General features: G+C 44.6%; 1 protein-coding gene across 2 annotated transcripts in view; it reads right to left on the bottom strand.

The window, feature by feature from the left end:
- Positions 1–16,777, bottom strand: part of CCNY (cyclin Y) — a 204,719-nt gene that overhangs the window by 105,904 nt on the left and 82,038 nt on the right. Inside the window, exon 1 of one of the 2 annotated variants that reach the window (XM_010349006.3) lies at positions 9,930–12,425. The exons of the other annotated variant lie outside the window; for it this stretch is intronic. Coding sequence (XP_010347308.3) covers positions 9,930–10,011 — 82 coding nt within the window. The 5' untranslated portion in view covers positions 10,012–12,425. Of the gene's footprint in view, positions 1–9,929; positions 12,426–16,777 lie in introns of those variants that run through there. 2 annotated transcript variants of the gene reach the window in all.

The raw sequence follows: 16,777 nt of genomic DNA, 5'->3' as shown, positions 1-16,777 counted from the left end.
ACTCCTGCGTTTGTGATCACGCTGGTGGAAACAAACCTACCGTGCTGCTAGTCATATAAAAGTCTAGCACACACAATTATGCACAGTACATAACTTTTACTGGTTTGTGTATGCTTTTTATTGTTGAGTATACTACACTTCTACTTATTAAAAAACAGGTACAGCCAGGCGCAGTGGCTCTCACCTGTAATCCTCGAACTTTGGGAAGCCAAGGTGGGTGGATCACTTGAGGTCAGCAGTTCGACACCAGTCTGACTAACATGATGAAACCCTGTATCTACTAAAAATACAAAAATTAGCTGGGCATGGTGGCACATGCCTGTAATCCCAGCTACTTGAGAGGCTGAGGCAGGAGAATCGCTTGAACCCAGGGGCAGGGAGACGAGATCACACTGCACTCCAGCCTGGGCGGCAGAATGAGACTTCAACTCAAAAAATAATTTTAAAAAAAAAGCTAACTATGAAGCAGCCTCGGGCAGGGCCTGCAGGAGGTACTGGAAGAAGGCCTTGCTGTCATCCGATATGCCAGCTCCACGTGTGCTGTCGCCTCCAAAGCCCTTCAAGTGGGACAGAGGTGCTGGTGGAAGACAGCCATTAATTCAATTTGGGATTATTAAATGGCAGACAGCGATATTGATGATCCTGACCTGTGTAGGCCTTACTAATGTGTGTGTGTTGTGTCTTATTTGCAACAAAAAAGTTTAAAAAGAAAAAGACAATTAAAATTTTTAAATAGAAAACAGCATATAGAATACAGATATAAAAAGAAAAAACATTTTTGTACAGCTATCCAATGTGGTTGTTACAAGTGTTATTTCAAAAGTCAAAAAGCCTTAAAACTTTAAAGTTTATAAAGTAAAAAAGTTACAGTAAGCTAAGATTAAATTATTGAAGAAAAATATTTTTCATCAATTTAGTGTGGCCTAGGTGTACAGTGTTTACAAAGTCTCTGGTACTTTCTTGGGAGTTTAGGGTGTTCTACCTATAGGACTTGATATACAGGAATGTTCTAGGCCTTCAGAGTCACTCTCCACTCACTTGCTAACTCACCCAGAGCAACTTCCAGTCCTACAAGTGCCATTCGTGGAGACGGCAAACAGGCGTACTATTTTTTATCTTCTATACTGTATTTCACTGTACCTTTTCCATGTTTAGGGATGTTTAGATATACAAGTACTTACCCACTGTGTTCAAATTGCCTACAGCATTCAGTCCAATCATATACTGTACACATTTCTAGCCTAGATGCAACGGGCTAGCCTATGCAGCCTACATGTGTAGTAGGCTAGACCATCTAGGTCTGTGTCTAGGTACACTCTCTCATGTTCACACAATGACGAAACTGTCTAATGAGACATTTTTCAGGACACATTTCTTAGAACGTATCCCTTCGTTAAGCGACACATGACTACATACGAAGTAAAAGGGGAAAATAACACAAACCACATCAATAGCCCACCCCATAGCCATCTGGTAGTTTCTTTACTCATATTCTCAAATTCATTACTTATACTCTGTATGTTCCACACACGACAATGTCTTCTACTCCCCAAACACATCATGACATTTCATATCTCTGCATTTCAAATAGTTTTCCCTTGACTAAATTCCTATTTGTTTTTTAAAACTATTTTCAAATATCAAGTCCTATAGGTAGACCACCCTAAACCTCCAACAAAGCACCTCCTTATCCAGGCAGTTTGTATGAGTCTCTGGTCTCATTTTTATTTCACTACCTTTCAACGATAAAGCCATCTCTCCCACCCACACCATGAGCCTGACGTGCAGCAGATCGCAAACGAACTGTGAGTTAAGTTTATGTCCTTTTAATGACTCACATTGCTTCTGCTTCAAAGTTCTAAAATAGCATTCGAGGGTACCTAATTTTCCTTCATTCAGTTAGTTCTCTTTCTACAGCCACCACCATAAGCCCTTGGAGGACAACCAGCCCTGCCTCAGAGATCTGCATGGCTCCAAGGCAGGCGCACAGCCCTATACACCAGGAGTGACGGCAACACTCTGTGGGCCATGCAGGCTAAGTGACATTTCTAGCCAGCCCATGTATTACATCCGGGTACAGTTTCACTACTGCTTTACTAGGACTTTTAAACTATTATTCAAAATGCAACAATGAAACCAAGTTCTTTAAAATTATGCCATTGTTTTAACTAAAACTATAAATAGGAAGTTTTCCTTTCATACAGACTTTATAACAATGGGTATTCTCTTAAGTATGATCATTTAAAAATATACAGCCAAATTTGTTTTGAAATTTGTGAGAAACACATTTTTATTTTACAAGTAAACAGGTAATTAATTTCATTTACTGAAATGAACATTTTAAAGACGTCTACGCCTTAAAACAAGATACACCAGCAGGAACTCTTATCAAGTTTATGCTAATAACCTATTGCTTTTTCTTTTCTTTTTCCATACAGGGTCTCACTCTGTCACCCAGGCTGGACTGCAGTGGCACGATCTCAAGCTCATGCAACCTCTGTCTCCTGGGCTCAAGCAATCCTCCTACCTTAGCCTCCCAAGTAGGTAGGACCACAGACACCATGCCTAGCTACTTCCTTTTTTTTTTTTTAGTTGAGACAAGGTTTCGCCCTGTTGCCCAGGCCAGTCTCGAACTCCTTAGCTCCAGTGATCCTCCTGCCTCAGCCTCCCAGAGTGCTAGGATTACAGGTGTGGGCCACCACGCCCAACCTCCTATTGCTTTTTCCATGTAAAAGCCCAATTGCTAAACTAAAGCATAATCATAATAGGGCCCTAAAATTAAGAAAACAAGAAGCATACACAATGCGGATACACAGGCAACTCTGTACCACTCTCTAAGGTCACAAACACTTAACATCTGGGAAAGCTCTTATTCATCTTGTTGCTGTTCCTTCCAAAGTGAAAGTCATTTCAAAGAAGACTGCCTCTGCTTCTTGCTAACAATAGTTTAAAGGCCAATTTGTTCTTGGCTTACAATGGCTCCATTCTGCAACATGGTAAAACAAGGCGGTATTCAGAAGGAAGAGGCCAAAACACCTGTCAGCGCTGCAGACTCTCCCCCATCCTCACACCACATGGGGCCCCATTCTAGCTCCTTATAGGACTCTTCCTTTCGGTTCAGGCAAATAGGGTCTTACAAGCGGTGCTAATAATATGGAATGAATTCTGGATTGGCAATTGCAATCTTCTTTCATCTAGAGAAAAATCCAAACCAATATAGAAGACATAAGAATATAGAAGACATCCTTAAACAACTTCACAGGAACACTTGCTAAAACAAAATGATGTGTGAAAAGAGATGTCTCAAAATAGCAATGACACGTGAAAATCTAGACACATTTCAGCTTAGTTTACGAGCTAAGATTACCTCTCTCACAGCATGATTAACAAACGTGCGTAATGCCTCTGAGAAGTAAAGAGAAGCAGAGACTGGAGTCCCGCGTGTCCAATGACACTGCATTCTACTTTGGAAACTGCTCTAGCCTCCACCCTTTTTGCTGCCCAGAATCTCTCTTTCTAGGAGCTGACTGTGAAATTCTCTTCCACAGGTGATCACCACAAGGCTGTACCCTGGACAGGGTCTACAACAGCAGAATGCACTGCACTCAAGAAAACACAAAGCTTATTCTAAGAGTCAGCTCTAGGCGGGGTGGGAAGCAAGGGTCTACAGCGAGGTAGGCAGATCCAGGCCAGGCTGCATTTATAAGCAAGGCTGAAATGGCGCCGCCCAGCCTGTCCTCTTACATCTCGTCTATGTTTGCTTCTGAGGTACAACAGCAGAGTTGAGCCGTTCAGACAGAGACTATTTGGCCCTTCCCAGAGAACCTCTGCCAACCTCTGCTCCAGAGTGGCCAGGGACACAAGGACAAGAGGAATAGCACAGGGGTGAGATCTCTGAGTTTCCTTTTTGCCTCACATATGTCAAATAAAAGCTGAAGAAGAAGGCAATCTGCAAACATGAAGGGTGCAGACGAAAAGAACACCTGCTCTCTCTGTCTGAAGGACAGAAAAGGGCCTGTCTGGCAAGACAGAACGTTTTTAGATAATAACCACTCTACTCTAGACAGGCCCCCAAAAAACAGCTGTGGCTCCAGTCCCATCCACACCAGCAAAGGCTGAGTGTGAGGCGTAAACTTTTGCCATTGTGAAGTGGTAACGAGACCCCTCAACACCTCTAGGTCCAAGGGTGGGGTCCGAGGCGGCCAAGTAGGGGCCAGGACTTTAATCCTCCACTGGCAGTCATGACCGGCCCCTACACTACTGCACTATCAATGAAAACAACATGGAGGGGTGAGACTCCCACCAACTGTAACAAAGAGCTCCGGCCACAACCCCTCAATGCCAACAGTGGCTAAATAAAATCTGAACTTCTGTCTCCACCTGGCAGTAACAAGGCAGTGGACCACCATCCCCTGCCAGAGCAATGCCATAAGTCAACTAAAACAGAACGGTTAAATAAGATCCAAACAGTCCAGATTTCAACTAAAAAAGAAAATCGCTCGTCCTACCAAGAAGCTAGATCTCAAGCTGCACGGCATGAAGAAAATACACGCCAGCACTGACAGAACAGAGATGTTCAAGCCACCCAACAGATTTTAAAGCAGTCATAACAAAACTCTTCAATTAACAAGGACACACACGCTTGAAACAAACAAGAAAGAGAAAGAGGCAGGAAAGAGAAAGAGGCAGAAAAGAAAAAGAGGCTCAGCTCAGGAAAGAAAAGCTATAAGTAAGTAACAAATGGAAATTTTAGAACTGAAAAATATGACGGCAGAAGTAAAAAGCTCAGTAGATGTGCTCAACAGCAGAAAAGAAGGAAGAAAGAATCAGTGAAATGAAAGGTGGAAGAAAAAATTTACCCAAACTTAACAAGAGAGAGAAATCGAGAAATAGTCTAGAATGAAAAAAAATTAATAGAGCCACAGGGACTTGTGGGACGATGAAAAAAGAACTAGCACTCTCATCATCAGAGTTCCAGGGGAGCAAAGACGGAGGGCAGGGCTTGGAAAGTACATGAAGAAATAATAGCTGAAAAGTTCTCAAATTTGACAAGAAACAGAAACCCAAGATTCAAAAAGCTAGTTAAACCTCGAAAAACTAAAGACAGAAAAATTTTTGAAAGCAGCCAAAGAAAGATGACATGACACCTACCTATAAGGAAAAAAACAATTTCAATGACGGCTGACTGTTCATCAGAAAACACGAAAAGTCAGAAGAAAGTGGCACAATGCTTGTCAGAGGTTGAAAGAAAAGAAATGACAACCCAGAATCCTATGTCAGCAAAAATATCATTCAGGAATAAAGAGGATATCAAGATATTTTCATGAAACTAAGAGAAACTGTCACCAGCAGACCTACCCTGAAAGAATGGCTACACGACGTTCTCTAAATGAAAAGGAAATCAAACTAATCAACCTTGGAACATCAGGAAGGAAGAAAGAGGGTGTGTAAAAACGTAAGGGTGTGTAAAAGGCTTTCCTCTTCTTGAATTTTCCAAATTACGTTTGACAATTGAAGCAAACAGTGTAACAGTGCCTAATGTGGTTCTAAATGTATGTAAGAGAAATATTTAAGACATTTACTTAGCTCCTACATGTATCAAATAACGTGTTATAAACAAAAATGTTCAATGAATAATAGTGAAAGATTACAAACAAATGTCCATTAAGACAGGGCTGCTTAAGTAAATAATGATACAGCCATACAGCAGAGTATTATGTAACTATTAAAAAGACAGTTAGGCCGAGCACTGTGGCTCACACCTGTAACCCCAGCACTTTGGAAGGCTGAAGCAGGAGGATCACTTGAGCCCAAGAGTTCAAGACTAGCCTGGGAAATGTAGTGACATCTCATCTCTAAAAGAAAATTGTTTTAAATTAGTCAGGCATGGTGGTATACACCTGTAATCTTGGGTACTTCAGAGGCTGAGGCGGGAAGATAGCTTTAGCCCAGGAGGCTGAGGCTGCAATGAGCTGTGATTGTACCACTACACTCCAGCCTGACCTTGTCCAGAGCAAGACCTTGTCTCAAAAAATAAGAACTCTGAAGATATGCTGTTATGGACAATAAGCAGGGCCACAGCAGTGTGTCCCGGATGCTATCATTTGTATGAAGATACATACATAGGCAGAGACTCTCTCTCTGGAGAGACACAAAGAAGCTGGCAAGAGCATTTGCTGCCAGGCAGAAAACTGGCATCTAGGGATCAGAGTCGGCTGTTGGGGGAAGGGACAAGTTTCCCTGTATATTATTTTCATGCCTTTCCAGTTTATTGTCTATTTAATATAATCTAATTTTAGAAACTTTTAAAAGAAAGTGAATAATTCCCAACCTGAAAGCAAGACTTGGAAGGATTCAGCTAAAGCTAAGGGGAAACGATAAAACAGCGCTTCCATGACAGCCAGGTGTTTACATGTATGTAACATGACTACAGATTTTATGACATCCTGGGGGAAAAAAACCTATTCTTGCTCTATTCATACCAGCTCCGTTAAAAAGGAATTTTTTTTTTTTTTTTTTTTTTTTTTTTTTGTGAGACTTGAGAGTCTGGCTCTGTCACCCAGGCTAGAGTGCTGGAGTATAGTGGTGTGATCTCGGCTCGCTGCAACCTCTGCCTACCCAGCTCAAGCAATCCTCCCAACTCACCCTCCTGAGTAGCTGGGACTAAAAGGCATGTGCCACCATGCCTGGTTAATTTTTGTATTTTTTTGTAGAGACAGGTTTTTGCCATGTTGCCCAACTGATCTTGAACTCCTGGGCTTAAGTGATCCTCACCCTCCACCTCCCAAAGTGCTGGTATTACAGATGTGAGCCACTGTACCCAGCCTGAAAAGGATACTTTTGACAGTCAAATAATAATTTATTGAAAACTCTTCTATGAATGTTGGTCCTAAGGCCATAGCTAGGGAACGATCTGATTTCAAATCATTAGGCCTTTGCCTGAAGACACAGCAAATGTGACCTCAGACCCTCAAGGACTCTGGCATTGCAAACCCAGTTTGGCCAAGTGGCACTGACACGGTCTGGCTCTGCATCCCCACCCAAACTTCACCTTGAACTGTAATAATCCCATGCGTCACTGGTGGGGCCAGGTGGAGAAAACTGAATCATGGGGGCGGTTTCTCCCATACTGCTCTCGTGACAGGGAGTTCTCACAAGATCTGATGGTTTTATAAGCATCTGGCATTTCCCCTGCTGTCATTTCTTCTCTGGCCTGCTGCCATGTAAGACGTGTCTCCCACCTTCCACCATTATTGTGAGGCCTCCCCAGCCATGTGGAAATGGGAGTCCATCAAACCTCTTTTTCTTTATAAATTACCCAGTCTCAGGTAAATCTTTATTAGCAGCATGAGAACAAACTAATACAGATGCCAAATATAAAACTTAAAACTGAGTATTATAGATCATGAACCTGTAAATCAAATCACCAATAGAGAAGGGGCGGGAACAGGAAAAAATTGACTCATTTTAAGCTTTTTGAAGGTTTCGCTTTCATCCAATGTACAGAAATCAAAGCCAGCATCAGTTGTAAAAAGGTAACGTAATTAAGATCTCCAAGTCAAGGAGGAAAAGAGCAACATGTGGGTAAGAGCAAGTGCTGTATCTCCAGCATCCTTCCACGAAGTTCTGCCACATGTCATGAGATCCACAACCCCAGAAACATCATGACCTCCACAACGAGGCCCCTGGAGCAAGGCCCCAAGCTCAGGTGAGACCAGGTGCTGCATAGTCACCCTCCAGAGACTAACTGGAAACCCTTCAATCAGCTGCAGGGTAAAGCCAGCAGCAGCAGCAAATCCAACCCTGAGAGCCAGGAGCAAAAGCTTCTGACAAAGGGGAGGGTGGAGGTCACTTTATGCCCAAGATAATCTTCCTAGATACCTGCTGAGGGGTGGGGGAACCATGGGCATCAGCACACCAGGAAATTGTTACCATGTGAACACTGCACCCCACCACCACACACGCCTTTCTAAAGTCCTGCCTTTTCAAAAGCTGATGTCCAAATCCCTGCTCGGCACAAGTAACTCAGGGGCTTCCCTGATGGCCCTGCCCAGTCCCCATGTCACACTTCCCCATGGCCCAGCTGCTACTGCTGCGTCACCCCTGCCTACCTCTCCAGCTCCCGTATCTGGGCATTCTCTCCATCTGAAATGGCCTCTTGTCCACTATCCAAATTTCATCCCTCTTTCATAACCAAATTTCCTTACTTTCTGGAACTTCTGCTGACCACCTCCCACCCAGAATTAACTTCCTCCTTCCAAACTACAGGAGGGACTATCCATCATCACTACTATCATCATAGTAGGAAGAGGAACTTAGCCATCATCTGTGCCAGATGTTCCCTCATTTAATTCTCACCAAAACCTAGCATTTGGTTCCTACAGGAGAGAGGAGGAACCTGAGGCCCAAAGAGATTTAAAGCTTCTGACTGTACCAACAGCTCTCAAGATTTGTGACTGAAATGGTCTAATAGACAAAAGTGTATAAATAAGTAACCCAGAAAGAGCACAGAGATGTAACGGCAGCTCGTCTGTGTCATGTTTTATCTTTAAAATAAAGGTTATTCCATTGCACAAGACAATGTGTATATGTGTGTGATTATTTTAGTATTGAAATCATCTTTCACATTACTTACCCTCAGGTAGAACCAGTCCTCCATGCAGATGGGCCACATGAGCCTATGAGACAGCCCAATATGACCCACTAGGCCACACTGCTCCCTAAGCGTGTGAGGCAGCTTTATTCTACACATTGGACTTCATCCCTTACAAGTGGCCTTTATATCATCCTATCTTATTTCACCTTCACAATTGGCCTGTCCACTGGCAGAATGGATAGTTATTTCCATTATCTCACAGATCAGGAAACGATTATCAGGGAAAGTAGAAGTGTCTTACCCTACAGCTACTGAAGGCCCTGGCAGAGATGGGCACCTGGAGCTTCTGACTCCTAGGCTTGTCATCCGTGTTTCCAACCATCCTCTTCTGTTTATCAGCCCTCAATAGACCCTTCCACCAGCCTTCTCGCAGACCCATGAAATCCAAATACTGATGTCTCAACTCATTGCCCCAGTCCAGGTGCAGCCTCTGCAAGGCAGGGGGGCTCTGGGTTTCCTCACTTGCCTCTTCGCCCCCTGCCTGCTTCACCAGTCTATCACCCCACAGCGCTCCGCACACAGATCATTCTGTTCACTGACATTCTCAAAGTAACAAGGAGTCAAGAAGCAGAAGATACATTAAGTAGAAAGAAAGTGTAAGGGGCACAACGTGAGGAAAAGGGATAAAAATAGAAGCAATAAACAACTGAGAGAGCAGAAAAGAGTCTTATCCAAGCAGCAGCCCCAGCTGAGAAGGGCAAACGTGCCTAGACATGGATCAAAAAATACAGTCATTCTCAGAACTGTGATATGAAGAAGGTAAACAGGAAAAGTTATTTCGAAAACACCTACTTATCGGTTTCATTCAAAGCACCCCTCTGAACAGAAATTAATACTTCATAAGTGGAAAAGAGAGTCTTGCTCCTAAATGTTTTGCAAAAAGTGTTTAACGAAGGATCATGTTAAGAGCAAAGCACAAATATACCAAAAAAGACAGAGTTCAAAATTAATCACTTCCAATTTGAAAACTCTTTTAAATAACGTCTGTCAAATAGTGCAAGTCTCTAAAATCGTAAAATCATGTATGAGTAGGATTAGTCCCAAAAGTCAGAGCAGGACAAAACTTTCCCGTTCACAGCCAGGCTCCATCCCTGAGGATGAGCTGCTGCACAGTGCGCTCAGCTGGGTAAGCCCTCAGGGTCGTAACTTGTGAGGGTGGAGAGATTACACAGCCATCACTTTTCCCTGAATCTGTCACACCCAAATCCCCATTTCAGACAGAGGGAGACAACATAATAACTCATGGCAATGGGCCAGACTTATCCAGACTTACAGGCTTTGTGGGTAAAAACCAAGGCCACAACGAGAGTCCACATCAACATCACATCAGCAACGCAGGCCTTGCCCACCTTCATGCTACGTGTCACTGTTTTTTAATACCCTAAAGAGAATAAATTAATAGAAGATTATTTTCCAGCAAAGACAATTCACAGGCAGGCTCTTGCTCCCCTTCCCTCTCTGGCACTCACAAGTGTGTAAATACAACTGATGAGATTTGTAGCACTGAAGTCCAAATACAAGGCAATACCGCCAATACTAGTCAAATTCCTGTGGTAGCATGCACCACTTTTAGAAACAACTACTTCTCAGCTGGGTGAGGTGACTCATGCCTGTAATCCCAGCACTTTGGCGAGGCCGAGGCAGAAGGATCACCTGAGACCAGGAATTCCAGACCAGCCTGGCCAACGTGGTGAAAGACAAAAAATTAGCCAGGCGTGGTGGTATATGTCTGTGGTCCTCACTACTGGAGAGGCTGAGGCAGGAGAATCTCTTGAACCCAGGAGGTGGAGGTTACAGTGAGCTGAGATCACACCACTGCACTCCAGCCTGGGTGATAAGAGTGAAACTTCATCTAAAAAAACAACTATTTCTTAAGATGGTAGAACCAAGACTAACATATGTATCATACATGGGAAAATCTGTGTTTTTATCTTTTTATCCATATATATAACTAACATATCTGTTTAATTTTTCTACTTTGGAACACTGAACATCATTTTCCACACCTTTTCTTTGACAACAGTTGTGTTATACTATTTGACAACAACCTGTCAAATAATTATCCTGAGATCTTCTTATGGTACTGAAGGTATGAAAAGAAATACTAGAAAGAGGTTTTATTAAATAAATAAAAATAAGGCTGAAAAAAGTAAAATTAAAAGCTGAGGAGAGAGTACAAAGGAAAAAAGTATTTTATTGCATTCAAAAGGTTTTACAATAGGAAGAGGGAGATACTCAAGAAAAAACCCCACCTTAGTTTACAGGTAGTATCTTTTTACTATTTTTTTGGAGAGACAGGGGTCTCACTATGTTGCCCAGGCTGGTCTTCTCCTGGGTTCAAGACATTCTCCCGCCTTAGCCTCCCGAAGTGCTGGGATTATAAGCATGAGCCACTGTGCCCATCCTACAGGTAGGGTAGTACCTCACAGATATGTTAACCTCATGTGCGCATCAAGAATCTGAATGCTCACTCAGCAGGTAAAACCAAGGAGGTAATGCTAATAGCACGTTGGTCTAGTTTAAAATATTGTTTAGTATCTTAACCATATTTATTCCAGACACCTTAAAGATCAAGTCAGATGCTGGCAAAAAGGACCAAAGGAACACACTGAGCCTGGAGCAGCTCTGCCCCAGGACAGCACTCAGAAGCATCTAGACTGGGCTCTGCCACTGACCAGCCGTAACCCCTCTAAGCACCAGACTCCTCAGCTGTGAAGCTGCCGAGTTAAACCTGCCCTCTTAAGGCAATCTTCCCGCTTTAAAATTACACATGGTAAAGAAACTACTCACGAAGATAAAATGTACTGGGGTGCTTGCCCATTCTTAGGCTATATAATTAAAAGATTTGTTTTGTCTCTCACATTCCAATAATCGACTTTTCTTAGGGAGAAAAGAAAAGTTACTTTTCAGAAAACATTTTAATTTCCAAACTTAACCATAATTAAATTTATGACACCCAAAATGTGACCTTGCTTTTGTTTTCATATTAAGGAAAATTTACCTTGTGATCACAAGCTTTCAGTGAAGGAGTAGATTGCCTCTCTCAATAAGATGACTGGTGGATGGATATACACGCTCTACCAGACAGCTTATTAGAAAGAAGTACTTGAATATTACAAAGCACATAAAAGTATCACACTCTTATGCCCAAAGCACACTGTAGTCTGCTCAGTTGTTACGTGTCATGAAAATTATATGAAGGTCTGACTAAAAAGTTCACTTTCAGTCAAGGTAAGCAGTTTGACAGAAATATTGGTCATTTACTCACAAAATCTAGAGAACTCCCATTTATTAGGGCTTAGTGTATCAGCACTCTTAGGTTCTTTCATGTCATCTCATTTAATCACCTCAACAGTCCTCTGAGACAGCTATCATTATTCTCATTTTACAGATAAGAGACTGAAGCGGAGAGAAATTAAAATACCTTCCCAAGACAGAACAGCAAATCGTGGAGCCAAGATTCCAACACAGCACTTCTAACTCAAATCCAAGGCTCCTTCCCTACCCTCAGACAGTACGGGTTAGCTTATACTAGTAAAAATATGCCGTGTCTCAACTATTTAAGTTACTGATATGTCAAGATGATTCTCACACTGACATTCTCGCCGTAATATGGCCTCCCTATCTGTGCTGGTGCCATTCCTTGACAAGAGAAAATGCACCATAATTTTTCTCATAGACACAGCACTGAATATCTAATTCACTTCCAAACCAACAAATCCATGATGTCCTTATTTTACAGATGTAAAAACAGAGGATCACAATAGGAAGCTAATCCCTGGTGGTTCAGAGACTAGGAGAAAAAACAACAAAAAACTAGGCTAAGTAACCAACCTAAGGCGCACCCTGCAAGTGGTGGACGGTCTGACGTAGCCTCTGAGGCTCCGAGCCTGAGCCTGGGACCTGATGCTTAAGGTGCTTCTTTTTCCCCAACAAAACCAGCATGGCTTTACTGGATTCTACAGGAAGAACGCATATCAAAACTCAAAGGAGTAACAGTTCAGCCAGTGAAACTGAAATTTAAAATACAGCATTTCTTTCTAAAGCATTTGCCAGATCAGACAGAATTCAAAGGTTAGAGCAATGACTGCTTGTGCTACAACCTCAAGGACTGTTTCGATCTCTCCCCCACTCCACCACAAACACACACACACACACACACACACACACACACACACACACACAGAGTGGTGTGGGGAAGGGATAAGAGGGAGGGAGAAAGGAGGAAGGGATGGAGGGAGGAATGAGATGGAGGGAGGGAGAGGATGAGAGGGATGACAGGGAGGGAGGGAGGGAGGGAATGAGAGGAAGGGAGGGAATGAGAGGGAGGGAGGGAATGAGAGGGAGGGAGGGAATGAGAGGGAGAGAGAGAGGGAGGGAATGAGAGGGAGGGAGGGAGGGAATGAGAGGGAGGGAGGGAATGAGAGGGAGGGAGGGAGGGAATGAGAGGGAGGGAGGGAGGGAGGGAATGAGAGGGAGAGAGAGAGGGAGGGAATGAGAGGGAGGGAGGGAGGGAATGAGAGGGAGGGAGGGAGGGAATGAGAGGGAGGGAGGGAATGAGAGGGAGGGAGGGAGGGAATGAGAGGGAGGGAGGGAGGGAATGAGAGGGAGAGAGAGGGAGGGAATGAGAGGGAGGGAGGGAGGGAATGAGAGGGAGGGAGGGAGGGAATGAGAGGGAGGGAGGGAGGGAATGAGAGGGAGAGAGAGGGAGGGAATGAGAGGGAGGGAGGGAATGAGAGGGAGGGAGGGAGGGAATGAGACGGAGGGAGGGAGGGAATGAGAGGGAGGGAGGGAGGGAATGAGAGGGAGGGAGGGAGGGAATGAGAGGGAGGGAGGGAATGAGAGGGAGGGAGGGAATGAGAGGGAGGGAGGGAATGAGAGGGAGGGAGGGAATGAGAGGGAGGGAGGGAGGGAATGAGAGGGAGGGAGGGAATGAGAGGGAGGGAGGGAGGGAATGAGAGGGAGGGAGGGAGGGAATGAGAGGGAGAGAGAGGGAGGGAATGAGAGGGAGGGAGGGAGGGAATGAGAGGAGGGAGGGAGGGAATGAGAGGGAGAGAGAGGGAGGGAATGAGAGGGAGGGAGGGAATGAGAGGGAGGGAGGGAGGGAATGAGAGGGAGGGAGGGAGGAATGAGAGGGAGGGAGGGAGGGAATGAGAGGGAGGGAGGGAATGAGAGGGAGGGAGGGAATGAGAGGGAGGGAGGGAATGAGAGGGAGGGAGGGAATGAGAGGGAGGGAGGAGGGAATGAGAGGGAGGGAGGGAATGAGAGGGAGGGAGGGAGGGAATGAGAGGGGAGAGAGGGAGGGAATGAGAGGGAGGGAGGGAATGAGAGGGAGGAGGGAGGGAATGAGAGGGAGGGAGGGAGGGAATGAGAGGGAGAGAGAGGGAGGGAATGAGAGGGAGGGGAGGGAATGAGAGGGAGGGGAGGAGGGAATGAGACGGAGGGAGGGAGGGAATGAGAGGGAGGGAGGGAATGAGAGGGAGGGAGGGAGGGAATGAGAGGGAGGGAGGGAGGGAATGAGAGGGAGAGAGAGAGGGAGGGAAGGAGAGGGAGGGAGGGAGGGAATGAGAGGGAGGGAGGGAGGGAATGAGAGGGAGGAGGGAGGGAGGGAATGAGAGGGAGAGAGAGAGGGAGGGAATGAGAGGGAGGGAGGGAGGGAATGAGAGGGAGGAGGGAGGGGGGAATGAGAGGGAGAGAGAGAGAGGGAGGGAATGAGAGGGAGGGAGGGAGGAATGAGAGGGAGGGAGGGAATGAGAGGGAGGGAGGGAGGGAATGAGAGGGAGGGAGGGAGGGAATGAGAGGGAGAGAGAGGGAGGGAATGAGAGGGAGGGAGGGAATGAGAGGGAGGGAGGGAGGGAATGAGAGGGAGGGAGGGAGGGAATGAGAGGGAGGGAGGGAATGAGAGGGAGGGAGGGAGGGAATGAGAGGGAGGGAGGGGAGGGAATGAGAGGGAGGGTGGGAATGAGAGGGAGGGAGGGAGGGAAGAGACGGAGGGAGGGAGGGAATGAGAGGGAGGGAGGAATGAGAGGGAGGGAGGGAGGAATGAGAGGGAGGGAGGGAGGGAATGAGAGGGAGGAGGGAATGAGAGGGAGGGGGAGGGAATGAGAGGGAGGGAGGGAGGGAATGAGAGGGAGGGAGGGAGGGAATGAGAGGGAGGGAGGGAATGAGAGGGAGGGAGGAGGGGAATGAGAGGGAGAGAGAGAGGGAGGACTGAGAGGGAGGGAGGGAGGGAATGAGAGGGAGGGAGGGAGGGAATGAGAGGGAGGGAGGGAGGGAGGGAGGGAATGAGAGGGAGAGAGAGAGGGAGGGAATGAGAGGGAGGGAGGGAATGAGAGGGAGGGAGGGAGGGAATGAGAGGGAGGGAGGGAGGGAGGGAATGAGAGGGAGAGAGAGAGGGAGGGAATGAGAGGGAGGGAGGGAGGGAATGAGAGGGAGGGAGGGAGGGAGGGAATGAGAGGGAGAGAGAGAGAGGGAGGGAATGAGAGGGAGGGAGGGAGGGAATGAGAGGGAGGGAGGGGAGGGAGGGAATGAGAGGGAGAGAGAGAGGGAGGGAATGAGAGGGAGGGAGGGAGGGAATGAGAGGAGGAGGGGGAGGGAGGGAAGGAGGGGGGAATGAGAGGGAAGGAGGGAAAGAGGGTGCTTCCGAGTATGAGCAATTGCACTTCCAAGATCAAGCATGGCTAGAAAACATGTAAATAACAGTAACAGAGTAAATTCAAATTATGCTCCTCTGCAATTAGCAGGCTTATTTTATAAACACATTCACTAGGAAAGGTTTTTGACCAAAGATTAATGTATTAAATTTTTTAGAATTCTATACACATAACATTTTTTGAAATATCTCTACTACATAAATTATGCCCACCTACATAGTTATGCTAGTGATATACATGTGAGCAAAGAAATCCTTTTCTTATTAAATTCTGTTAAATTTCAAATAACCATTATCCTCAGTTCCAATGGACACTCAAATAACAGTTAAACTTCCAACCTCAATCCTCTTTTGTTAAGCAGTGAATACTCTACACTCCAGCTGCCATTATGTTGTTAATCTATTTCCAAAGTGAAAAATGCCTGTGAAATTCAAATGGTGTCTCCCAATTTATCCATTTGATAACCTGATTGGGAGTCACAAGATAATTCCGTTCTCCCTCTTCCCTTTCCCACTCTTCCCTTCACCTATGTCTTTTAAAAAATTACCAAGAAATTTACTATGGAGGAATGTGAAACTATGGCAGCAGTTCAACATCTCATCACTTCTTTTTTTTTAATGATGAAACAGAGATAAGGAGGGACTTAGGAACAGGACAAATGGGCCAAGTCTTCTATGTTCCAAAGCTGTACTTTCATTTTATGCTAAAACTGCTACTAACAAAGCCAGTCACTACTGATCTGTAAGTCAAGTAATCAAGGTTAGCTGCTGAATAATCAAAAATTATTTCAGATAATCAAACTCTCTAGAAATTTTCCAATTCACTTGTTTAAAAGGCTTTGATTAAATACTTGTTCTAGCAACAACAGAAATTTCTTTCATAATACATGGTCACATACCTAGAATATTTTGCAATGTCGTTGAAATGACCCAATGACAGCAACCACAAATGCAGCAAATTTACCAGTTACTACATACCAGGAACTGAACTAGGTACGTTACAGTACATAACCTGCATCCTCACAGCAACCCCATCTTCTCCCTGTTTTACAGAGATGTAAACTGAGGTTAAGAGTTTAAACAACTTGCCTGCCTACTACCACAAACCCTGGGATGACCTACGTCAGCTATTTCCAAACTCGTTTGTCTCAGGATTTCTTTATAACTCAAAATTATTGAAGACCCCAAAAAGCTATGGTTTATATGCGTTCTATCTTTTGCAATTTATCAAATTGGAAATTAAAACTGAGAAATTTTAATTTTTCTTTTATTCATTTTAAAATAACAAAAGTTAATTTCTGTTATAATAAAACCTATTTCTACAAAAATAACTTTCTCAAAACAAAAACTGATGACATGATGCTGTTTTGCATTTCTGAAAACCTAACGTCTGGCTTAAGAGAAAACAACTAGGTTCCCGTACCTGCCTCAGCATTCAATCTGTTTCAATACGTTGCTTTGGTTGAAAT

Source organism: Saimiri boliviensis, chromosome 8 (assembly GCF_048565385.1).
Source record: "Saimiri boliviensis isolate mSaiBol1 chromosome 8, mSaiBol1.pri, whole genome shotgun sequence".
NCBI lineage: Eukaryota > Metazoa > Chordata > Mammalia > Primates > Cebidae > Saimiri > Saimiri boliviensis.
Note: the sequence above shows the minus strand (reverse complement) of the source record. Positions and strands in the feature narration are given on the sequence as shown.